The sequence below is a fragment of the Perca flavescens genome, chromosome 21 (genome assembly GCF_004354835.1).
Source record: "Perca flavescens isolate YP-PL-M2 chromosome 21, PFLA_1.0, whole genome shotgun sequence".
Taxonomy (NCBI): Eukaryota; Metazoa; Chordata; class Actinopteri; order Perciformes; family Percidae; genus Perca; species Perca flavescens.
The window spans coordinates 16,798,531-16,824,773 of NC_041351.1; the positions used below are offsets into that span (position 1 = coordinate 16,798,531).

A 26,243-nucleotide genomic window follows, 5' to 3' on the forward strand; every position below is an offset into this window, starting at 1 on the left:
ACATTACTCTCTTTTAAATGCTGCAATATGTATCACAAGAAACAAAAATATTACAGCAAGCCCTAACAAGAACATTTGCCTGTGCGCAGACTGCGATTATATCAGTGTGAGGTTTGCCAAACTTGGCAGGAAAATTTATACTGGGGAGGACTGTGTGAAAAGACTGACCATGGGGAGGGATATGTGGGCACGTCTGTTCACTTCCCCACTTAACATTTTATCTATGCGTCTCTGTTGTGTCCTCCAGCCCAGCACTCTACCCCAGGGTACAATCAACATGAACCAGTGCTCCGACGTCATCGATGGAGAGTCCAGGACAGGTCAGAAGAACTCGCTGTGCATCCTGACACCTGAGAAAGAGCACTTCATACGGGCTGAGTGTAAAGAAATTATCAATGGGTAAGATATAAAGTAATAACCAAGATTGTGATCTGTTAATGTCGGAATAACAAGTAGATATCGGCCATTATATCTTTTGTATTTAATATAACCCAGGTAACCCTAACCCAGGTGGGCAGTATGGTTTGTGTTGCTTTCTACTTTGGCTTGAGTGGATAGGGATGACAGAGACTTGGACAAGGGAGAATAGTTGTGCGCAGCTGCCTTTGCTGCCAAAACTGCTCTGCTCCTTGCTGCCTCCTTTGGGCTGTGCTTTTTCAGAGACTTGCAATCCACACACTGCAGTGACAGTGCACATTTTTGAACTGTTCCCTCTCCTTGCCTCTCTAGCCGTCTCCCTGTGTTCACAACCCCCCCCACATACTGTACCTGGACACAGATCACAACACACAAGCTTTAAGCCTCATAATTGGGTTGTGCCTCTTCTCCACTGCTGCACAATCAAAGTGTATTTCTGCACTGCACTCTCCCTCCCTGGCTGTAGCATACATACTATGGCTATTCTTGGGGATCTGTGACTCACAACACCCATCTCCGTTATGCTACCTGCTCTTTCACTGTACGCCTCCCACTCGCCTATCATCTGGCTCCCATGTGTTGGTTCTGGGCCATCACCTGATCATATTAGCCCTCGCAGAGGTTGCCTTTAGCTGACAGTGGTGTACCAACCAGGATTTACATTTATTTATTATTTTTGTATGTTAAGCTCCTTACAAATGACATTGATTCATTACGTTACAGTATAATGACAGAGCTGCATGGGCACTTATTCATTTATAAATGTGTCACATGTTCGTTTCTACACTATGACAGGTTAGTGTGACACTCCACACCAAAGGTTTTCACTCTTGACAAACTGGGTGGAGCAGATAAATGACATGTTAAATTATTCTAATCATCAAAGAGCCAGGGGTTTCCGTATTGCATAAAGTCCTATATTTTACAATTGCATGAGGATTAGTGTTCATCTTGATGGCTATTTTTAGAACATTAAAGTCCAGATGAGCTTTAGTTATATTTTGTCCACTTCATCATTCTTATTTTTAGTCATTTAAATAGACTAAATCTCTGGACTCTGAACATTTTAGTCTAGTTTTAGAAGACCATGAATGAGCATTTTAGTAAAACTTAAGCAAACTGCATCTGGGTTAGAATTCATCCAGATGATTTGGATTGAGGATTCACATGCATTACCTTGTGTGGAGTGAAAGTAGAATGATGGTGCTACAGCAGCATTGAAAAGCTATGAGTGTGGGAGTATTGTTTGTGCTGTGTAGTAAATACTGTATTTGTGCTTTTCAAGCACAAAGCTAAATCCACCCCAGCTAATTAGATAATAATGTCCTCGTGAATTGCTTTTTTTTTTTTTTTTTTTTTTTTTTTTGTCAAGAGCACACACAGAGAGCAAAAAAGCATACGAAAATGATCAAGGAAAGTCAAATGTAACCACACCAGACTTTAAAATGATCTGTGTTGCCACCTAGAGGATTAGATGGTGACTAAATGTTTTCTGTCGCTGCATTACGTCACTGTCTAGATAGTAGAGGAGGTTTAATTTATAATACACTGTAGTTGTATCTTTTCTTTGAATCAGTTAGTGGTATTAGGTCATGCACATGCTTGTCCTGGCAAGTATAATGGTTTATACGTTGCTCCAGAGAACGTTGTCCCAGTAATATATTGATCTACCACGGGTGCAGGGTTTGTGTCGTCTTCATTTAGTGCCCCAAGAACAACAATGTTGACTGTTTCACTATTCATAGGTGGCAGGAGGCTCTGACTGTATACCCCAGGACCAACAAGCAGAACCAGAAGAAAAAACGCAAGGTTGATGCACCCACTCAGCAGGTAATGCACCTATTCACACACTCCATAGCAGAGTGCTTTTACATCGCTCACACTGAGCTATTGTGTATGGATGGGCTCTTGAATGCTGCCTAATCCTGGCAAACCTAAACCTGTGTACAGGTGTGTAGCAGAGAATAAGGAGAGGAGGATGCTACAGCTTTAGTGAAATTACAGATGAACAGTATTTTGGGATTATAAGGTTTAGGTGATTTTAAAAGAATTTGGTCATTCCGGTACCAAGTGCAGCAACAATTCTGATGCAACTCTCGTTTAGTAACTGTGCTTGTTTGTGTTATAACTGAAGTATTTCTAAAATGACTGCTATCCATATTTGCATTTTTTAAGTCCCATGACATGGCAGTCTCAATTGACAAATATACTGCATGCCACATACTCCTAAATTAAGTAATACATATACAATAATTGATGGTCATTGGTAAACCGTGTGAATTACAAGTTTACACATAGTCAGCTATTTTTCTGAAAGAAATACTTGCATTATGTTTCCGACAATGTTGTTCTGTATTTATGTTGACCTACTTTTTGTACACACACACACACACACACACACACACACACACACACACACACACACACACACACACACACACACACACACACACACACACACACACACACTCTGTATCACCTGGTTAGAAGGCAGCAGACAGAAGTGTGCTATCAAAATATTCAAGTACAGTCTAAATCCCTGCCCTAAACCCTAGAAACTGAAATCTCACAGATTTTAATTAACATCCCCTATGTTCACTGTGAAAGTGAGTGAGTGTAGGTCTTCAGCTCAAAATGCTCATGACGACTGGAACAATACTTTGTAAAATAACGTTGTGAGTAAAATGCTCAAAATGGCTTAACATCTTCATGAAGGATCCTACAAACGTTTTCTGATTATACAACATGACAGCACTGAGCCTTGGAGACTTATTGAGAATGCACGTCAAAGTCAATGAGTCTGTAAAGGTGGACTTTAGGGCTTGAATCCCCTGTAGTGCTCTTCACTAGCTGACTTTCCACATTGACCACCCTGTAGAGAGACTCAGAAAGATTTCCCCTTGGAGAGAAATGTCTTTAGAAGGACTCAAAATAAATAAAATAAAATTAGTATATCCACACAAAGTTTAGCAACTATAAAACAATACACAGTTGCGTTCAACAGTCTGAGAGCAAGGTGAGCAGCGTCATTGCAGCGGTGTGTGTGACATCCATCGGAAACGTAATGCTTATAGAGAATAAGAATGCACTTTTCATGTCAGTGCAGTCAGATTTCTCCCTGGTAGGTAGAAATAACATCTCAGGACTAGGTCAAGCTTTAATATTATAGTAATTGTTTCAATAACAAGAGGAAATCTATTAGATTGTGTAATATTTTACCACCCATACAGCTTTCCCCTTCCCTACCTACTTTTTTGATGTGAGGTCAAATTTGTGGTGAGTGCCCACAAAGTTCTCTCTGAAGTTCATTTTCTGGCTCCTCTAATGACGGTGCCCTGAATCAGACAGGCTGACCCCAATAGGGACAGCGGTGGCACAATGATGACCTCGACTGTTTAAGCGTTGCTGTGTTCATCAACAATACTTTCCTGTGTAGATGAGTGTACCTTCTATAAACTTTTTATCTCAATAGGTTGTTGATTTCTGCGTTAAATAACAATACTAGCTCAAAAACCTGGCTGATACTGTACAACAGGAGTTCTTTTTTTTTTTTTTTTTTTTTTTTTTTTTTGCATGTGTGTGAAGTGAGCATTGCTTGAAATAACAGTCAAGCGGTTAAGGCCGAGCCATATAATTAGGGCTGATAATGTGTGAGCGTGATTATGCTTTCACTGCTTGTCTAATGTCAGTTTCTATTATTGTCTCCAGGGCTGTTCAGTTGTTTTGGGTTGGAAATGTGATATTGATTGTCACAGATAAAAACCCACAGTTGTTTTAAGGCTCCCATTTCCACCTGAAAGCTCTCCTCCCACTTTGACTTAAGTTACTAGTGACATATGCTCAAACTATTGTAAATACTTAAGCACTGTAACATGTTTGCTATCTGGGTAGTGCCCCTAAATTGAAGCACCTGACATTTTGTACAAAACAATTATATGACTGGGAACATATGTGTGTCTCATATTGTAACTGAAATAAGTTTTTACTTTCAGATTCTTGTGTTGGCTATTAAGCAACAAAACTCTTTAACATCTTGTAATAGTATATTCCTTATATTTGCATGAATTTGGTCTAAATAAGAACCAAGCTAAACACCGAAGTGCGAAAAAAGAAAAAAGAAATCATTGAGACAGATTTTGGGGTCTATCTGTATTGTTTATAAATCAGCACTACATAGCTAACATTAACATCGAAGGTTTTTTTGTGACTGGCAGGGTGGAGAAACTACAAGCCAGTGTTTTTCCACTGAAGACATGAATGGACACCCAGTGAGTTCAGCTTGGCCAAACGTCTTGTCCTGCTTCACCCTTAGTGGCTTTGAACTCCCAGCCCAATAAATAGTATTTATTATAATCCCAATCAATCCAGGTGGAGGGTAGATAAAAATGGCATGCTTTCTGCTTCTGTCTCCGATAATGAAAGAGTGATTATTAGCACAATATCATGTTTGTGGAGATTCAAGTAGGCTGATTGATTGCACTTTGCTTTGGTAATCTTTCTTTCTCCTCTGATGAACTCAAATGATCTTGCAAGTCTGCCAAACATCGACAGGGCCTTTTTAATATGCTGACTTTGAACACAACAGCAATGAGTGATTGATTACACTTTTTGTATTCATCTTTCAGATGAAGATAATCTACATGGTTTTTATCCTAGAAATTCTATTCCAATATATTCCTCCTCTGCAGAATGTCTTTTTCAGTTTTTTTAGTTCAGTTTCCCTCAATTAGACAGGTGTGTTTGCCATGAATTAGCTCTTTGTTCTTTGTCAAGCTGTTAATCTCTTTCTCCTTTCCACGCATCCTCCTTCTCTTTCCCCAGAATTAGTAATTTTACCTATGATGAAAGCAATTTTTCTTTGCTTTGTCACTTTAAGTATTGGATTTACCTGACACATACACATGAAAAACCCAAGAAGTAAAAAAGCAAAACCACTGAGCTGTGCCACTGAACACCAATTGCCTCTTCAAACTAAAGCCATAGGTTACTATGCTGTGCAGAAAGCTTATTTTCACTGAATAGCCCAACATTGAACGAACTGGAAGTAATAAGTGAGATAATCTGTTATAATGATACAGTGGTGTTGTGATTGGCTTTGAAGCACATACAGTATACATCAATAAGTCAGGATTTAAAGAAAAGATATATCCTTTTTTATTTGAGTTTTTCACATTTACTTTTTAGTGTTTAATTGTTCCTCAATCTTTTTCCTTCTGTTATTCCTTTTTGTAGTCTCTCTGTGACCTTACCTCCCATTATGTAATTTCCTCTTCCCATCCACTCCTTCCAACCCAAACCTGCACCCAGGAGCCTGGTCCTGCCAAGGTGACGGTGACCAGCAGCGGAGGAAGCATCCCTTGCCTTCCCAGCAGCATTGCCAGTGCTGAGCGAGTCCCATTGAGCCGTGCCACTCTGTGGCAGGAGGAGAGCCGCTGGAGCAGGGCCACCATCCCCTGCAGCCGCAGTGCCTCCTGCCTGAGCCAGCTGAGCCAGAGCCAGCCAGACTCCAATATCTCTACTCAAGATGGTGAGGACTAAGATGACATCCTGTATATATGCTTCAGCTATTGTTTCACTGTTGGATAAGGAAAAACTATATGTTTGCTATTCACAACTAACATAAAGGCACTCTCACATGGCACATGGCTCACTTTTAGTTTACTTGCTAGTTTTAAGCATAAGCTTTTTCAGGCACTTGACCATCAGTCTTCACTAGTTGAGGAAATAGGAACTAGTCTTTTTAGTCACTAACTTTTTAATCACTATTTTGCAGAATACAATACAGTAGATATGTAATGTATGTTCACACATTTAGCATTATATACAGACTGTTTTGGGTGTTTCATATTGGTGGCACTGTGTCCTTGCTTCAGATGGCGGCACCATTAGCACCGGACGCAAGGTACGAGTGGAGAGTGGTTACTTTTCGCTGGAGAAGACTAAGTCAGAGCCTTCTCCACAGTCTCCACAGCACTCTCAGCCACCCCAGCCACCCCAGCATCTGCCCCTGTCCTCTTCAGCATCCTCTTCCTCTTTAGGAGCTCTCAGTCCCAGGTACAACTCTGAGTCTGAATCCCAACCTTCCCCTTATCAACCCTCCCAAGATTCTCTCCCTTCTCCAGGTGCGCTTGTCTCTCCCAGCTACTCCACCATCAGCTCCTCCCAGAGCTCGCTGGACTCCGAACCCAGTGGGACTACACCCACCTGGGAGGGACGCAGTGGTGGTGGAGGAAGCACCGGTAGTGTCAGTGGTGGAGACGGCAGACTGGGCCGGTCTGGCAGGGAGTATACTGCGCTGTCCGATGTGCCAAGGGCGCGCAGACTGAGTTACCGTGAAGCCTTCCGCTCAGAAAAAAAGCGGCAAGAGCTGAGGGCACGGACACGGAGTCCTGGCAGAGAGGAGGTGGCTCGGCTGTTCGGACAGCAGCGCAGGTAAAAGGTTATGGATAAGTGTCATGCTCGGCACACTGCAAAAATATTCTGCAGAGACATTTTAAGTCTCATATCTCATAGCAGAAAAATACATGCAGATTCACTTGATAATCATTAATGAGCCACTGGTTGTTAGCCCTTGATTTAGCCTTAAAACATATAGATAGCATGTAAAGTAAAATATTATGTGAAGCTCATGCATTGCCTAAAGCATTCAGCATTTTAGTTTTTTTAGCACCACCCCGTGGCTGCTGTCCTTAAGGCACTCCTATATCTTGAGCATCTTTTGCTATTGCTGCCTCCCCTAGCTTTACCAGTGGTTTGCCATTAATAATTTGAGGATTGAAATGCATGTTTTACTTTACTTACTATTGATCTCTTACCTTCTGCTCTTGCTACTTTGCTAGTTTTTGTTGTTTCAATCTTTTCCAGGGGCTACTGAACAGAGCTTCTCAGCGCTAATGCTCAACCAACCCTTCCACCCCTGTCCCAATGCTGTTCCCTGCTGGTCACCGCTGATTCCTGCTTTCTTTCATTTCATCTCTGCACTGTCTGGGAACACAAACACACACACACACACACACACACACACACACACACACACACACACACTGGTGGTTGGTGCTGATGGTTGGTTTACGTACAGTTTGATCTCTCCTCCTTTCTTGTGCACTCACACACAAAAAATCATACACATTCACAACTGCACAGCCTTAAGGTAACGCCGACTGTGTTGCCATTGCTGCTACTTCTGCAAGTCGTTTAATCCACCATCCTAGTCATTTTCCTTTTCTTCTAAAGTTTAATCTCTCATCATATAACCCCTAATCTTTATTATTTGATGTATCTCTGGATTGGTCTCTTTAGGGATATTACCTCTACCTTGCACATTGTCTATGAAAGGGACTTTGAGTCTAGAATGATGTTCAAAGTCAAACTTCCTACATATTGTATGGAAATGTTGTGCAGTAATATCAGTGTTGCATTCTGCACGCAATAAACTGAAACTACTTGTATTCATCATGGACATTGATTTTGGCTCAAATTCACTTTCATATCATGCTTTGATCTTGTTTTTATGCTGATTCTGCCACCATTTGAGGATGATGTGCTGCTGTTTTTGAGAACAGTTCTTTTTCTTTTTTAATGCTGCAAAATGATTTAGATATTCAACTCATTGTCAGACAAGATGTTTATGTTGAGTGAAATGCTGTATGTGCTGTGTATTGAATACATATTTGAAGAAAATGGTCCTTTTGTGTCTCTTAGGCGTTCTCAAGTCATTGGCCGATTTGAGGAGGGTCAGCCTGTAGAGCGCATGGACACAAGCAGCTCCCATGAACCCTCCGCTAACACCATGCTAATCCAGAGACAAGGCCGCAGTGAGAGGCGCTATCTGGCTAACAAACATGTATGCTATTCTTTTTGTTAAACAACTAAATCTAAAAAGGTGTAAAATACTAAAATAATTCACTGAATGGCATATGCACTATACAATGAGAATAAAAAGCATAATCTCTTTACTTTGATATGGGATTACTTCTAATAATGATAAATAATAAAATAATAAGTAAATGTTTTTTATATATATATACTGTAGGAGATGTCACTGGATGCAGGAAAAGATCGTTCAGTCCCTGATGTGTCCAGCACCACCTTTGCTAATTTAAGAAGAGCCAAGTCACTGGACCGCAGAGTCACAGAGTCCCAAATGACTGTGAGTACTGACAGTACAGTAAGTGTATAGGGACCATAACCAGTGGACTAAAAATGTATTTCAAGGTCCTTTTTTAAATGGCTTTGTGATTCAAGATTGAGATGCAGATAAAATTGTATGATCCCTCACCACCTTCCCACCCATGAAAACGACCAATTGTGTCCAATGGAGCACTTTCAGAAGCGCTGCAGCAGAGATCGAACCTATTATGCTGCAGTGGTGGTTTGTTAGTTTTTCTACTTCTGCACCACATAAACCAACTTTTTTTGTAATGTTCACTGCTCAGGAGAATGACAGTATGCATTGGTCAGCGCACATAATTGAACTTCAATTATGCATGCACCCAAACAGCACTGCGACTTCTGCATATACAATATTAAATCAATACTTGTCTCTTCAGTCATCCCAAGTGAAATTAAAGTATGCCTAAAGTTGCTTAAGTTTGCACTGGTATCTTTCTTACGTCTGACTCCTACCAAACTGACTGCTACTGATCCGAGGTCTGTTCAGTGCTACAGGGGTGATCCAGTCAGTGTGTGGTTGGTCTCTCTGGCCGAGATTCAGCTGCCAGAACCCCCGCCCACACACACACACACACACACACACGTACACACCACTGCTGCCACCGCTACTGATGATTATAAATAGCCAGCACAGATGTAGCCGCAGTCGTGTGTATGTCCCTGGGACAGACAGACAGAAGCAGATTGTCAACATTTGAAGTGAAGGCAGTTAGGCATCAGAATGACTCTCTGTCAGGCGGTGACACCACACCTGATGAAGCTCAACAAAAACAAGGTATTGTTGAGTGAGGAGAGGCCAAGTTTTGGACGAATGCTTTACTTTAAAGTCTATAAACAGACTTGAGCTTGGTTTCAGTGTGCAGCAGTTTGTGTTTCACAGGGAAAGTCCAGCTCCCGCCAGGCAGTCTCTTTAGCTGAAGCTACGTATCTGTACTTATACTTCTTGAGCTGAGGTAGTAACCTAATGTAATGTGTTTAGGGAGATGTCAACTATATATACTGATTACTCAGTGATGAATGCTCACTTAGTGACGACTTCCAATATAGTGACAAATTAGCACAAAATGTTAAATTTTATTTGTTTTGGCCTCCTTTTTTTTTGCTGATGTGGTTGATGTTTAATCAATTAATGAGATTGAGTAAATAGATTTAATGAGTTAGTCTAGTTGCATCATGTAATATCACATCACTTTAATCTGTTTTAATTGCAGCCAGATCTGCTGAACTTCAAAAAAGGATGGATGACAAAGCTGTACGAAGACGGAATGGTAATTTTCTTTCATTAAATGACATCTCATCTACTGAAAAATCATATTATACCCATAGAGGATCGGTAAAACAATTAATGGTTTCTTTTGTCCCTTAGTGGAAGAAACACTGGTTTGTCCTGACAGATCAGAGTTTGAGGTACTACAAGGACTCAATAGCCGAGGAGGTAAAATTATCTTCAAGAGACTGTGTGGTTTTGACAGTTATTTAGAATGAATAGGCAATTACCTAGGACCTTTTTGTTGTTTGTTCTGTTTTGGGTTTTTGTTTAAAACTTTTTTTTCCTTAGGCTTCAGAACTGGATGGGGAGATTGACCTCTCCACATGTCATGATGTCAAAGAGTTCCCGGTCCAGAGGAATTATGGCTTCCAAATCCTGGTGAGTGGTGATTCTTCATGTCATCGATTGTCTTGCGTCATTAATCCCGAGTAAAGATGTAACTCATTGTCTACACACTTGAGCTCTGCTGTCTCCTGCCAGTCTATATCCAGCCATGTGATGCAGCTTTAGGTATCAGGTTTTGTCTTTCTGAAACGATTCTTTGTCCGTCATGATGGATGTCACTTGACTTGTCATCTCTCTGTGAGAGGCTGACATCATAGTGGTCTAAATCTGCTGCAGCCGTCGTCAGCCCTGCTTGTCTCTCTGAACCCTTGTGCCCCTCATCCTTCACAATATGTTTACCTAACCTCTTGCATTCAAAAGTCCCGTCCTTGTCCACATTTACTCACCACTCCCCTTTCAAAAACAATAATGTTTACAGTAATTTAACTCTGACCTATAATTGCATAATAGTTCTGCAGTTCTATGGATGCTGCTCTGAACACCATGACAGAATACTTTTGTCATATAATCCTTTGGCCATTAAACATTTTTAGCACTTGTTGCTGGCAAAATACTTACTGGACGCATATAGTTGCAATGCAGTTCAATCGTTTAAATGGGTGGGTTTAAATTTGCCATAATAATCCTACATGAGGAGAACGGTTGCTACAAAGTTATTTATTTTGTTAACATTTGCTTGATGCAACTTCCCCAGCTGTTTTCTCTGGGGGAAGTCAGAAATAGAGAATTAAAGGGGATCGTTGTCTGTTTGGCTAAGAACAACATGGGTTTGGTGTCGAGAAATTAATAACTCCAGTATTTATGTCTACTCCCTCTGCTCCATGGCTGCACTTGGCGGGGCTGCTGTTCTGCCATTGCAGTTAAAGCAGTGGAATAAAGTACCTGGTTTATTAAATCACATTACTGTGTTCTCAGAAGCTTTAATAAGTAACTGTGTCCACTTGTGTGTTCTTGTATCACTTAAATTCCACTAGAGGTCCATGTTTAAAAGGTTTAAGTTAAATGTATTGCACACAAAGTAAAGCTAAGGCCGTTGAGTGTAGGATTTAAAGGGATATTTTTAATGCTAAAACTGTTTTCTTGCCAATCTTTGGCAGTCTAGGGCATTACGAAGACAGATGGCAACTAAATGTAATGTTGTGTAATTGTATATGTAAAAGTGTTGCATCTGCCTCAACTCATTTGTAAAGCTAGAGACTATTAACATTAAATGGTATTTGTAAAGAATCCCAAAACCGCACATTAATTATTCAAATATATTGTCCGCAGAAATAGGGCAGTAGCGGTTTCACATCCATTCTAAACTGCTCTCAAGCTTCCCTAAATTTGTGATAAAGCAACAGCCCTGAAGGGTCCAGCGCACTGGATGTTCAACAACACAACACATTGTTTTCCACATTAAATAAATAGTTTTATATGAGATTTATGTAAATGGTTGCCTCTCTTGGACTATAAAACTCTGCATTTCGCTATTATATTGTGGCAAAAGGGGAGATGGTGAAGTGATAGCCGAAAAAAAAAAAAAAAAAAAAAAAAGCTTTCAAAACATGAGCTCAGTGAAGTTTAACAGAGTAGAGCAAAGGAGATGTTTTCCTCATTTCAGTTTTTTTAACCGTTTAGTCTGCTTCTGATAAAACTGTGTTCTGAGTGGGGTGCAGCTACCGGACTATGGAGAGAGTGTAGATTGTAACTAAGTAGAATTTTTTAATTTTTCACTCACAATGTTAAAAAAATATTCTGCATTACAGCTAATTTTACAAATACAATTATTTTAAAGAAGTTACTGAAGGAAATCTTAAGCCGTGAATATAAATTGTCTACCCACCACATCTGGTTACGGTCAGTGAAAGAAGAGCAACAAATGAGTCTGTCCCATGAAACAGGAAAGGGCTTGCATTGTCTAGGCAATTCAACTGCTGCCAGTCTTAATTCTATTTTAGACTTGTACAAAAATGTGCTTTGTTTTTTCAGTGTCAAAAAGGTATTTTAATCCATGTTGTCGCATCCCTGTCAGTCATTTAAATGAAATGCCTTTCTTTTTTCAGTGTAAAGAGGGAGTGTGCACCCTGTCAGCCATGACCTCTGGAATCCGTCGCAACTGGATTCAGGCCATTATGAAGAATGTGCGACCAACTATTGCCCCCGATGTCACCCGGTAAAACCCAAAGAGGATTAACACTTCAACCACTGGCAGATACAACTGCTGCTTTTTTTACTTGTTTTATTTGAATCCCTCTCTCTTCCTCACCCTCTTTCCTTCTTTCTCTTCCTCCCTCAACCGGTATTTTCAACCTGCTTCCAGGAAAAACATCACTCTGAAACTGTCCGTTCTGAAGCCCAGGTTGGAGTGCTTGTGTGTTGAATATCTTCTCCCTCCTCGAAACAGTGATGTAATTGCTCAGCAATGTCAGCACCAGCGTGTTTGTTGTCCCACCCTATGTCATGTGATTGTTGAGTAATGTCTCCCTGTCAGTTGTGCCACTATAGAGACACACGCTGCAATCACATCAACATACTAGAATAACCTACTGAAACTCCTGTTGATCAACAGCAGAGAGTGATTTGAATGGGTAACTCTAACTTGATAAGCGCTGGCATATGAAGTTCTATTTTTTGTTCCAAAACCACAGTTCACCTGAGGGTTTTTGTAAGTACCTAACCTTTCTTTTGTTTTTAAAAGCTGAGTATTGCCACATGATGCTGTATACATGCTCTGACCGGCATTTACGGAGTCATAAAGTCTGCCAGTGGGTCTCTGAGGCAGCTCTCTTCAAGGGGAGAATGTGTGATATTTTTGGTATTTCTGCAAAGACGCCTCACAGACACCTCTTTCTCATTCTTGAGCTCTGTGCCTTCTCATTTTCCCCTTACTCATACCTCCTGAAACTTCCACACACAACGTGGTGAAAATAGATTATTCTGTCAGGACACTTTTTTAAATTTTATTTTAAATGCTTTGCCCCTCAACACCACATGTGCCAATCAAACACATTTTTCACCTTAAGCTACTACTGTATACAAATAGCAGCTAAAGGCAGGCGTCTGCCATCAGGCTTACCTCAGATTATGACTGTTAACACCAAAGCTGCTTTCAGCTTAATGTAGTGTGCCCTTTAAGCATTTTGATGTTGATGCTTTGACTTTGATGCATTTCACTGATTATCATGCTTTTAATGCGCAATTAAATGATGCTGCACTGCCATAAATGTATGCATTGTTTGTCCAGCAAAGCTTCATGTAATAGTATTGTAGCTCGAGCTGATATAAATGTAAAGATTGATCGTGTTCTGTTAAAGCCATCATACGTTTCTTTTTTTGTGTTGTCCATTCAGATCCTTCCCCGAGGAGAAGACAAAGGCCCACGTGATGTTGGAGCCGTGTCTACAGGCCACCTCTGAGCCAAGCTCCAGTCCTGTGACTCCCAAGTCTGATGTCCACAGACAGCTAGCTTGCAACAATGCCTCTGCCCCTCCCTCTGAGCCCCTTAAAAGCCGAGTTCGTGAGCGCAGACGAGAGGGCCGCTCCAAGACTTTTGACTGGTCTGAGTTCAAAATGGAACAGACCGAAAAGCCTGCGAAGGAACGAGCAGACTCGGTCGACCTCAGCTCATCATTCTCCACAACGTCCTCATATTGCTCTCCCTCCTCTTCCCCTTCCTCTATAGCGTCCTCTCCTGTCTCTACCTCCTCCATCCAAACCTCGTCTGTGTCAGGTGCTCGGCCACTTTCTATGACTGTAGAAGCAGAAAAGGAGAGTGTTATGAGGAGTGAGGGTGTCCCTCTACATAGCACAACCAGTGCAACCCACATGCCAAATACTGTCACTGTTACCATGATTTCCACACTAAACACTACATCACCGGTACAGCCGTCGATACCTGAATGTCAAGAGCAAGGAAAGATGGAAGTAGACCACACTATGGCCATGTGTCCTGCCAGTGAAGATAAGAAAGACAGCAGAACTTCAGGTGTCCGAGAAGAGATTGAGCAACGATGGCATCAGGTGGAGACAACACCGTTAAGAGAAGAGAAGCAAGTGCCCATCAACACAGCTTCAGGAAACTCTGGTAACTCTGACAGATTGCCTGCACATGAGCTTGCTGCACTGCTAGACAAAGAGGTGCGTTTCCTCATTTTATTCATATACATACATAATCATAGTATGGGAGCATCTTGTGCCATTCATTCATTATTTCTTCTCTTTCTTTCTTTGTTCAGTTGGGACAGAAGCAGCAAGAGCTGGACCGACTACAGAAGCAAAACAACGTTTTAAAAGAGCAGTTGGAAGATGCTCTAGGGAGAGAACAAAGTGCCAGAGCCGGCTATGTGCTACAGGTACTACACTCACCATTCATCGTGCAGGATTTGTATGCGTTTTAAAACGGACAACATGTACAAATCGCATTCCAACATGAATTTTGATGAAGAAATCTTAAGCATTCAAATGTTTATAATGGTTTTAAAGTTTGCAAGATAGTATAAATGTATTGATCAAACGTGGTGCAGTAAATGTTATCAACTGTCAGCTGTCAATTGTGTAGATTGCATTTCTGTTATACAGTCTACTTGCTCATGATAGATCCAATTTATGTGTGTCTACTGTAACTTGTATAAAATTCTACTAACAGGTGTGGGTGTTTATTCTCTGAAACTGATATGCATGGTTGTGGTGTTCTTAGCATGAGTTTTCACTAACTGTTTTTGTGGAGTTGCACATCTCCTGGGAAAATAGTTGATTTGATCTGATATGCCCAAGGTAAGAAACTTGATCATGAAGCCTTGCACTGTGCTTTTTCTCTCTGCTCATCTGTGCTTTTTCTGTGTGCCCTTTTCAAGCTTGATTTCTGCATGCTTTTCAGTGTTTCAGAATTGCTTACTTTAACTAATTGCTTTTTTAAATTGTGCCGTTTTCACAACCAGAATGTTTTTTGTATTGCATCATATTTACTTTGCAAAAGTGAATTAGTTGGTCTGTTTTAGATTTGTTTTTTTTTTAAATCACTATTGACCCACCCTACTTTTCAATTTCCAAGTCACCTCTGAAAAAGCACAGTGGAAGCTTGGGGAAATAAACTGATCAAAAGAGAGATTGATATCAAGAAAGGAAAAAAATTATTTTCCTAATTACCCCCGAGATGTGGTACTCCGTTTATGGAAGAGGAAGTAAGTTGATGTCATTAATTAAATTATCTCATCAATCTTTTTCAAGAGTGCAACACCCTCTTCCTCCATGGTACCATGGCAACGCCTGCACAAGCTTAATGAAGATTTGCAGGGCGAGTTGGAGACCCAAAAGCGCAAGCAGGACCTTGCTCAGCAGCAGATTCGGACACTAAAGAGAAGCTACACAGAAGCCCAGCATGCTGTAGACCACCATGAGTCTGGTATTCAGGCTCTGCAGGCTAAACTAGCATCTGCAATGGCTGAAATCTTGGCCAGTGAACAGGCTGTGGCCAGAATGCGCAATGAGCTCAAGCTTGAGCAGGAGCGTTCAAAAGAACAAGAAGAGGAATATGGCCGTGGTGAGGCCACCCTACGGGCCCAGCTTAAGGACAGTGAAGAAAGACTCCGTGAAGTAGAAGCCAGCCTCTTGGAGAGAAGCCAGGCCCTTAGGCACCTGGAGCGCCAGCAGGCCCTGCAACGAGACCACACGAGAGAGATACAGAGGCTGCAGGAGATGCTGCAAGAGGTGACCGCTCGGCAAAGTGCTACTGAAAAGGGTCAGGCACTGAAAGAGGAGCGCCTGAGGAAGGAGCAGCATAGCATGCAAGAGAGTCATGAGAGGGAAAGACAGAATCTGTGTAGAAGATTAGCTGAGGCTGAAACTGCACAGAAAGAGATGGAGAACCAACTGTTGAAGGCTAAGCAGCAGGTGGAGGCCCTGTTAAGAGGGAGGCAGGCCTCTGGAGGAACGGAATGCAGGGAGGAAATATTGAAGTTGCAAGAGGAGCTGGCCCAGAAGACCGACACGGTAGAGTCACTAAGGGAGAGTGTGCGTAGGCTAGAAGAAGAGAAAAGCCATCTCACTTGCCGCTGTCAGGAGCTTCTTAACCAGATTGCAGAAGCAGACCGTGAGGTGAATAAGCTCCGCAATCGTCTAGAAACGGAAGAAGCTGATTACTACACCCTGGAGCACTCATATGAGAGGGCTACCCAAGAGTTTGAGAAAATGAGCCAGTTCCTTAGAGAGAAAGAGGAAGAGATCCGGCAGACTAAGGAGATGTATGAGAGGCTGGTGGAACGCAAGGAAGAGGACTTGAAAGAGGCCCTTGTTAAAATGGCTGCACTTGGCAACAGCTTGGAGGAAACCGAACAAAAGTTGCAAGCTAAGGAGGAGCTTCTTTGTCAAATGAGTCAAAGCATCTTGGATAAGGCTGAGCCCTGTAGTGCTGAAAAGGATCTGCAAGCTAAGCTTGTGGTTGCGGAGGACCGCATAGCGGAGTTAGAGCAACATCTCAATGCCCTGCAGCTGGGCTATGCTGACCTACGCATGGAAAGGCAGCAAATCCCAGACCAGAGCAAAAAGACCAGGCTTAAAACATCGGCCTCCTTATCAGCAAACGCAGAACTCTTACTTTCCTTTGACAATACATCCAACACAGAGAAATACCCAGATGATAAGGAGTCTCAAGCTAAGAGACCAAGAATACGTTTTTCCAGTATTCATTGCCAAAAATACATAAATCTAGAGGGCCTGGACACTAGCCATGTGAGCACTGCCTTTGCAGACACAAGACAAACAGTGAACCAGGATATAGATGAAGAAATCCATCTAAGTGAAGGAAACCTCTCATCTGATATTCCCTTCTCTCACAGTAGTGACCCAGAGAAGTTTATCTCCATTGTACATGCTCTAGAGACCAAACTGCTAGCCACAGAGGATAAACTAAGACACCTCACACAGAATCTAGAAGAGCAACGATCCATCCAAGCAGAAGACATGTCCAAGATTGATCTAACGATGACCGAAACAAAGCCTAACGCTAATAAGGATTTCAGTTGTGGAAGTGGGATACAGAGTAGTTCTGCCAATAAGCATTATGCCAAGGCTCTGGTGTGTGTGGAAAATAGTAGAGAGAAAGTCAGAACTATTCTCAGTGGCTCTCATGATACCACTGGTTCACAGCTGCACTCGTTGTCAGAGATAGAGAACGATTTGTTCAATGCATCACTGTACATCCGACAAGGACAAAAGACGTTGGAAGAACAATCACCAGTTGTCCATCAAAATCAAGTCCCAGAGACTCTAGATAAAGAAGCCCTGCACCTCTTTGCTAAAACGTTATCATTTGAAGCAATCGTTTTGAACAAGATGGCTTTGTTAATACAGACTTCAAAGTCTGACCTCCTACAATCCCTTGCGGAGATATGGGAAGACATGGAGAACATTAAAGTGGGTGACAAAGATTGCTTGGCTATAGTTTATGCTGATGTCTTGACCAGGAAGTTGATGTTAGAAAGTGCATTCTGGAAAGAATTGGAGAAAGCTGAGACAGATGTTGCTAAATCCAAAGAGGGCAGCGTTTCAGCTGATGTAGATGTTGATACCACAGTTATCTTTAACACCTTCATTAAAGCAGAGCTGGCCTACTCTATTCAAAACCTTAAACTTTGCTATGAAGAGAAATTCCAAATACTGAAAAGGGAGTTGACTGATGCCCACGATAACCTGCATCAAAGGGAAATGGCTCTGAAAGCAATTATTGAAGCTTCCAAAAGGCCTGATTTGAAAAATGTAATAAAAGAAGTCAAAAATAACTTTGGGTTTAGTAAACAAAAGTTAGCTGACATTCACCCCCCTGAACTTGCTCCCTACATGGAGCAGATTGAAATGGAAGAGGCTAGAGGCTTGGCTGAGGAAATTGTAGACAGACACTTGGCTGGAGAAATGCCCTCTTGTGGTGTTGACTCTATAGAATCACTGCAAAATGCACATGACAACCTGGCTAATGAGCTTCAAAGACAAGCATTAATCCTCCATAAGTATGCCCAAGAGATAGAAAGTGGTGGAAACCATCCTGGACTGGCTAAAATGATCCATGCTCTTCTTGGCCACCAAACTTCACATCATTTCACAAGTACCTCTCTCTGTATGCGCGAAGCCCTAATCCAGGCTCAAGTGGCTTATGTGGCATGCAGGTTACGGGCCATGCACGAACAAGACTTGGGCTGGTGTAAACAGACTGGTCAGAACATGGATGATCTCGTCCAGCAGCACGCCCGCAATGTCAGCGCAATCCAAGAGAAATATGAAGCATCCTTACAGGATGAGCACCTCAACTTCACACAAACCGTTTCCACTCTCCAGAAGGAGAACCATACACTGAAGAGTGAGATCAGTAAGCGTGTGAACCAGCTATCCCAGCAGCAGGAGCAACTGGCTCTCCTGGAGGAGCATTTTCAGAGGGAGACAGAAGAGCTGAAGCAGAGGCACAAGCAAGAGCTAAGCCAAGCAGAGAAAGGGCGCGTCTCAACTGATCTGGCCCTCATGGAGACGACAGCTGACAGTCAACGAAAGCTAGAAGTTCTTCTAGTGGACATGGACACCATGGAGGAGCGCCATGAGGGTCATGTGAGGAAACTGGAAGAGCAGTTTGAGCAGCGGATCTGTGAGCTCCAGCATATCCACAAACAGGAGATTGAAAAGTTACATTCAGAGTATATGGAAAACATTCAGTGTATCCAAAAGCACCAACAGGATGAAAAAGGTCCTGGGGTTTCCGACTCGCCTCCTTGTGATGAGGTCGCCACGCCAATGGAAGAGGAAGAGCAGGGGAAGGGGGAGGATGCACAAATCATGTCAGAGGTGGACTCCATGGTGGTCCTGAAGGACCGCATCCAGGAGCTGGAGGCTCAGATGAGCACCATGAAGGACGAATTGGAGAGCAAGCACCTAGAAGGAGATGTGGCCAGCCTGAGAGAGAAATACCAGAGAGACTTTGAAAGTCTTAAGGTTTTTGCTCTTTCATTTTACCTTAGTGATTCTTTTTAAGTGAGAGTACTAGATAAATAGTTAGGTAGCTAAATAACCTGCTGCTTTTGTTCATCGGTCTACTACTATGCACAGAGGGTTTGGAATTGGGAAATGGTGTGATTTGAGATTATTTCAAAAATGTTGAAACTTGCAACATAGATGATGTTTGCTTGCATCCCTAGAGCTCTGCTACTGTAGCAGTGTAGTTCTAGGGATGGCAAGGTCAATCTGTTGATCCACCATTTCGGTTCTGAAATATCTCAACTACTGGGTGATTGCCTTCTGTCCCAAGTCCCAACTTTTGATTTGCAGCCAATTGCGATTCAAATGGACCATCATTATCGAAATATATCCACATCTACTAGATGGATTGGCACAAAATTTGGCCCAGAGATTCATGCCTCCCAGAATTATCCTCTAGTCTTAATCACTATTGGATGGATTGCTGTGGCACTTGGTACGGACATTCATGTTCCCCACAGATTGAATTGTAGTGTTGTTAGGGACTTTTTATCTAAACTTTTTTTATTTAATTTATCTACTTCATTTTATGACTAAATATCTGCAAAAATGCTGCAACTTGGAACTGCACGCTGCTGTGCGTACTCAGAGCAAACGCAAGATCGAAAGTTAATCAGAAATTATACAATCAATACAGATGCACAGGGAAAAATTGCTGATCAGGTTGGGACATCCCTCATAGTTTAACATAAAGCAAAGCAATCCGTTGCAGGTTGTTAACACTTAAGGTCATCTACCAACATTGCTTCTTCATTGGGCCATCAATAGACGTACCATTTCCCACATTCAATAATAGAAGGAAGTGCAGTCTATTGATGACAAAAATGCAGCTCAGCTAGAATAGAATTTCACTGCTGTAACTCGCTCTCTACTAATATAGCTGGGCTTAAAATCATAAAGCTTGCATGTCTTCTATCACTGATTTTGCATGACACACCATGAAGCCTAGTGAACTACTAATAGATATGGCATTAGTCATTAATTAGAACATAGGTGGTAAGTGCAAAATTTCGTGATTGTTGATCCTTTCTTCCCTTAGGCCACGTGTGAACGTGGCTTTGCAGCAATGGAAGACACACACCAGAAGCTAATACATGACCTCCAGAGGCAACATCAGAGAGAGATTTCCAAACTTATGGAAGAGCGAGAGAGACTTTTGGCTGAGGAGACTGCTGCCACAATTGCTGGTAAAGACCACTGTATTTCCACCCATAATTGCTATACTTTATACAAGGCTGACATACAGTTATTAAATGTGTGATCCATCTTACATGTAGCTATTGAAGCGATGAAGAATGCCCACAAGGAGGAGCTGGAGAAGACCCATCGTTCCCAACTGAGTGGACTGAACTCTGACATTGATGAACTTCGCTTACAATACGAGTATGTTTTTTTAAGGATGAGAAGCACATTATTTCCTGTAAAAGAGCTTACATGTTCATTTGACTTTTTCTTTGATTTAAAAAAAAGTGCAAAAGATTGGAGCATGCAGTCAAACCCTGAAAACACTATTCAGGTTTTAACTATGAGTGCCGAGGTTGGGAAAATGTGTCACTTAAAAGTATGGCTTAGGTAGACGGCCAGATAATCTATGTAGTTTAACTCTGTGTTGCAGTAAGGACAAGTGTAGGTACTTAGTCTTGTCCGCTTGTCTACGGCTGATAAACTGGAGCCACTTTTCAAAAGGCTTTTGGGAATATCACATCATAAAAGGATCCACTCACTGCTAGGCTGGTTTGGTAAACGCCAGATGAGAATCCCTGTTGATATTGATAAAAGCGTCAGCTAAATGACATGTAGTGTAATGTAATGTAATATTGTGATGATCTGACTGATCTGACTGTCCAGGGAGGAGCTGCAGTCCATCCACAGAGAACTGGAGGTGTTGTCAGAGCAGTACTCTCAGAAATGTCTGGAGAACGCTCACCTGGCTCAGGCACTGGAGGCCGAGAGGCAGGCCCTCCGGCAGTGTCAGAGAGAGAACCAGGAGCTAAACGCTCACAACCAGGTTAGAATGCACATAGGCTACATGCACATGTACGTACAAGAACTTCTCTGTCCACAGGTTGAAACATAATGTTATTCTGTCCAACAGGAATTAAATAACCGACTGACTACAGAGATCACTCGGATGCGCTCCTGTTTCAGTGGTGAAACAGCGCTGTCACCACTTACCCAGGGCAAAGATGTCTATGAACTGGAGGTGTGTAAAAACACACACACTCACAATTTTATCTTAAAGGTGCTGTAGGTAGGATTGTGAAGACCCAGGACTTAGCCAAAAAATTTGAATATTGACAGCTTCTAAGTCCCTCCCTCCTTTCTGCTAAAGCCCAAACGGTCTCTTAAGACCCTCCCCCCACAAGGGAGAGCTGTGCACGTTAGAGTTGTGAAGAGGGGGGAAGGGTAGGAAATCTATCTGCAGCTCGTGTGCGGGGGAAAGGGCAGGGGAGGACGCTATGATATGCGTGTGCCTGAGCAGTGATTGACACAGGCTATAGGTGGTGCCAGAGGAGCCATTCTTTTTTTTTTAAATGACCTTCTTCATGTAGTTCTACTCAAACATAGGGTCAGTTTCAGCAAATATGACAGAAAGTTAGTTTTATAAGGCTTACCTACTGCATCTTTAAATCTTATGAGCGTTTCTCTGCATGTGCTAGGTGTTGTTACGAATTAAGGAGTCTGAGATCCAGTATCTTAAACAAGAAATCCACTCTTTGAAAGATGAACTGCAGTCTGCTTTAAGGGTAAGCAAAACCAATCTGCATGTATTGCAAACAATTTATTGAAGCTATGTACCATTATTTCTTCAAAACAACATTTGCAAAAACTCTGAGAGGCAGAATCATTGATTCCAATTCAACAGGACAAGAAATATGCCACAGACAAATATAAGGACATCTATACAGAGCTCAGCATTGTGAAAGCAAAGGCTGACTGCGACATCTGCAAATTGAAGGAGAAGCTGCTCATTGCCACAGAAGCTTTAGGCGAGAGGATTGTCGATGGAACGGTCACATCTGGATACGGTAAATAGAAAATGCATACATCTCCAAAGTTTTGGAAGTACTGAAGCCAGTCCGCACTAAAACAATGTAATGACAACCCGTTTTGTCACTTGTTTAGATGGGAAATGTAAAATACATGGAGCAGATATATATTGATATATATTTCTTAAATTGGTTTGACATGTGGATGAAGTGTTAATTAAAATAGAGCAACAACCATTTTTGACCCATAAATGCATGGGTGTTTTTCAAACCTTTCTTTAAACAGTAGCTCAGGATTTATAGTGACCCGGCACTTGCATAAGGCAGATTAAAACGCATATTAAATTCATATCACTTGTTAACTTTACTACTAATAAACTAAACTATTATGCTACTTTAGGTAAATGATAATAAAGGTTTCATTTTGTTTTTAGATATCATGAAATCAAAAAGTAATCCCGATTTCCTGAAAAAGGAACGATCAACAACCTCCAAGCAATCAAGAGGCATAAGGTCAAAGGTGAGTGTCAAGTTTAATAAAACATTTTTCTTCCCTAATTACAGGCATTTTGTCTCAAATTCAAACATGGAGTAAAAACTAAGCACTCTAAAGCTACCATTTCAGGTTGCTGTGTGATTTGATGTTAAAGCTTTTGGCATGCAGACTTTATCGCTGTTAATCGTTGTAACCTTAGCCGCCACATACTGCAGAAATGTGTACCACAGTTGGCTGGTCAGGACGTTGTTACTGAGTCTATTGTCCTGTAAGTTTGTCAACTGTTTTGTTTTGTCTGTCAGTCTGTCACTGAACAGGTCTCATGGGATAGCTGACACTCCCATTGTGGGGTGATTTCCCCCCACCCCCGCCCCAAGATGTGCTGTAGGTATAGCATGATGTAGTGCAAAGCATGCCCTTACTGCCCTCGCATGATCTCCCCTCCCCCCAACCTGCACCACCAAAGCCGATTGTACTGTCCACCCCTCAGTTGGATATCACAGGCGTGAGCATTAGCAGTTCTCGGAAGCGAAGGTTTGCAAACTTTGTCCTAAAACCTTTCCAGTTACATCTTCTCCCATATGTTTGTCACCTTTAAGTAAATATACTTATTTACATTTTTGCTGAGTGTTGGATATGAAAATCGATGCCACTCGCATCTGTAGGGGAAAGATGAAGCTACAGCCATTTAGCATAGCATAACGAAACCGCTGTAGCTAGTCTAGGTAGAAAAATCTGCCTAGCAGCCCTTCTTAAGCTCACCAATAACACATTTATATCTCATTCTCTTTGATTGGTATATATTAGAGATGCACCGATAGACCGGCCGGTGACCGGAATTAGCCGGTTTTCACGTGCTCGGCCGTGACCGGCGACCGGCACGTCAGTCTGACATATGCCGATTTCATGCCGGTCAATGTTACAATTAACTGACAACATAAGTTATTTGAGTTACAGTTCTCAAGGACAAACGCACACACGGACACGACAGCAGTCTCTTTTTTTCTTTTTCTTTTCAACTTTTCCGCCGTGTGAAGCGTGTGTCTGCGCTATTCTCGCACATGTAGGGCACCTCGGGAATTAACCTGCAACATGTCAGCTGTTTGGAAATTCTTCAGCGTGTGTGCAGAAGATAACACGTTTGCAATATGCAAGACCTGCAAGGAAAAAGTAGGGCGTGGAGGGACGACACCAAAAACCCAAATCACATTTTTTTAGTTGGATATTGGATGCGAAAAGAAGGAAATGGTTCTAACATTGCACTTTAGATGTGTGTGAATTTCCCACACCAGGAGTAATTTATATAGTTCTGTTTTATAGAGAAATGAGAGTGCTCTTCAACATTCTTCAACCCTTTTTTGTAATGGTCGGTTTTTGTTTGTGAGTTTTGAATGTATTTGTGCATTGTGCACACCAGTAGATATGCTTATGTGGCATGGTCATATTCTAGTTTAACAAACTTTTTCCTTTTATATCTTACATTGAGATTAAAATATGTAGTCCAGAGCAGAAAAATGTCTGAGATTGACTGCCGGATGGTTTATAACCGAACCGTTTTGTGACGTCTGTGTGTTTTTGGTTTTTCTAACACTCTTCTCTGCTCACATGCACCCTTATCGTTTATTGTTCAAATTTGTTTATTAGGATAAACCCCTTGAGATGTATCCTCTCGTTTTCGAGGTGGTCCCAACAAGTCTATGAACAAGTCATGACTTCCTTTTTTCTTTTATTAACAGAGCCTGAAAGAGGGACTAACTGTCCAGGAGCGTATGAAGCTTTTTGAGGCAAAAGATTCCAAAAAGATTTGAATATCAAGAATCTGAAGTTTTGTTTCTCTTTCCTGACCTCGGCTTTTGGTCAGATTGTTACGGCCGTGCCAGCATCAGCTGAAGACTCTTATAGGAAATATGAAAAAAAAAAAAATCTATCAAGGTCAGTTCAAAACCTGGACCTGCTGCTTCCATGCAAGTTGTCATATTTTTGTTTGATTTTTTTTTTCTTTCTTTATATTAATGAAAACAAGTTTTACTGAATCAATCCTGTGTAGGGTTTCTTTTAAAAAACATCCATAGATGTACAGTATAATCTGTCCAACATGGAGATCATATAAGTGTCAAATAAGCTGTGAGAGGGATACAAGACAGCATTTTTAGTGATCCTCCAAAATGCCAAAACAGACAGCAATACACAGTATGAATAATATATATTTCCCAATATGAATTAAGTATCTGCTGTATTTTATTATTGTTACAGTTTCTATATCTAATCATTTTTAATGTTTTTAATGTTGCACCAGTTCTGTTGTACATAACTACTGGATATATGTAAGAGTATGGTTTGCTATTGAGTGTTGGGGCATCTGCTGTACTATAACTATGGTTTGATTGATAGTGGAGAACAATGTGATGCTTAACTTGCTTATGTATGAGAGAGTTTTATAAAAAAATGGAGTGTCTGTGTGTGAAGGGGGGAAAGAGGGGTGGGATTGCACTTATCACTTGACTACTTGAGGAAGCTTCTTTTTTTTTGTCTCAAATTGGTGTAGTGATTTTAATTCAATTATTGCAGTGCAACCAAACATCCTGACTTTTGTCAAATTTAGTGAACAACCGTGACTTGTTAGTGATACTGGATTTTTTTTTTTTTTTTTAAACCTGGAGTTGTGTTTGCTCAGTTTTGACTTTGGTGTGAGAATGTCATCTCGGAAATACAGGAATTATTTAGGACTTTGCATGCCTGTACAGTATCAAATTGAATTGCAGAATGATCATGTTGCCTCATCTTCCTACTTTATGCTTCAGTGTGGAACTCTTAACACTAATAAGCTTTGCTTTGCAAGTCCTACTGTTTAGGTGTTGAGATTTTAATGTTTTACTGTAAGCGGCAGTCTTGAAGCACTTGGCCCAATCCCTGACCTCTCAATGAAATCTAGTCGTGCCTCAACTGAGTGAAGAATACAAACATCCATGAAACCAGTGCAGCTATGGATACACACTGTATAGTATTCAAACCACGCCTTGTACATATATATGCCACATCGAAGACTTCTGTGTTTTGTTTTAAACTTATACCTTGCTCACTAGCTCTATATGAAATATATATGAATATTTTTTATTTTCATTTGAATGTATGATGTCAAATAAATGAAGTGTTATTGAAGTAGTATTTATTTTTTTTAAACCTAAAACAATGGAATTCCACATTATAATGTACCAATTTAGTGTTTGTGAATATGGTTTATTCTTTTCTTTCTATTGGAGGCTCCTTAGTCGCAAACGTTAGAGGAGACCGGGGATGGTTTTAACACTTTTTGTCTCAACCCCTATAACTCCCTGATTATTTGTTTTAGAGCTCGTAAAGTTTGACACAAAGTACCCTTAAGGTTTCCAACATCTCCCACTTTATCACAGAATTAATTGATGTTAAATACAATTGAGTTCCATTGTTACAACCTGCCCCACTACCGGGTTAAGTTAAAACACAACCTGGGGTAAGTTGTAACAATAAGAATCAATAATTAAAAATGGGATGATAGGCTACTACCCCACAATTTCACCAA

General features: G+C 41.3%; 1 protein-coding gene across 6 annotated transcripts in view; it reads left to right on the forward strand.

Annotated features, from left to right (window-relative positions):
- LOC114547633 (myosin phosphatase Rho interacting protein) overlaps positions 1 to 25,843 on the forward strand; it is a 50,418-nt gene extending 24,575 nt beyond the window's left edge. The window contains exons 4-25 of one of the 6 annotated variants that reach the window (XM_028566900.1): positions 248 to 399; positions 2,163 to 2,247; positions 5,725 to 5,944; positions 6,291 to 6,849; positions 8,119 to 8,260; positions 8,450 to 8,566; positions 9,801 to 9,857; positions 9,956 to 10,024; positions 10,148 to 10,237; positions 12,250 to 12,359; positions 12,507 to 12,545; positions 13,537 to 14,323; positions 14,422 to 14,538; positions 15,413 to 19,156; positions 20,238 to 20,385; positions 20,476 to 20,581; positions 21,047 to 21,206; positions 21,294 to 21,401; positions 21,859 to 21,945; positions 22,065 to 22,227; positions 22,623 to 22,708; positions 24,421 to 25,843. In XM_028566900.1, coding sequence (XP_028422701.1) covers positions 248 to 399; positions 2,163 to 2,247; positions 5,725 to 5,944; positions 6,291 to 6,849; positions 8,119 to 8,260; positions 8,450 to 8,566; positions 9,801 to 9,857; positions 9,956 to 10,024; positions 10,148 to 10,237; positions 12,250 to 12,359; positions 12,507 to 12,545; positions 13,537 to 14,323; positions 14,422 to 14,538; positions 15,413 to 19,156; positions 20,238 to 20,385; positions 20,476 to 20,581; positions 21,047 to 21,206; positions 21,294 to 21,401; positions 21,859 to 21,945; positions 22,065 to 22,227; positions 22,623 to 22,708; positions 24,421 to 24,492 — 7,218 coding nt within the window. In that variant the 3' untranslated portion in view covers positions 24,493 to 25,843. The other 5 variants (XM_028566902.1, XM_028566899.1, XM_028566903.1 and 2 more) reach the window with 5 other exon arrangements.
- The last annotated feature ends 400 nt before the right edge of the window (positions 25,844 to 26,243 follow it).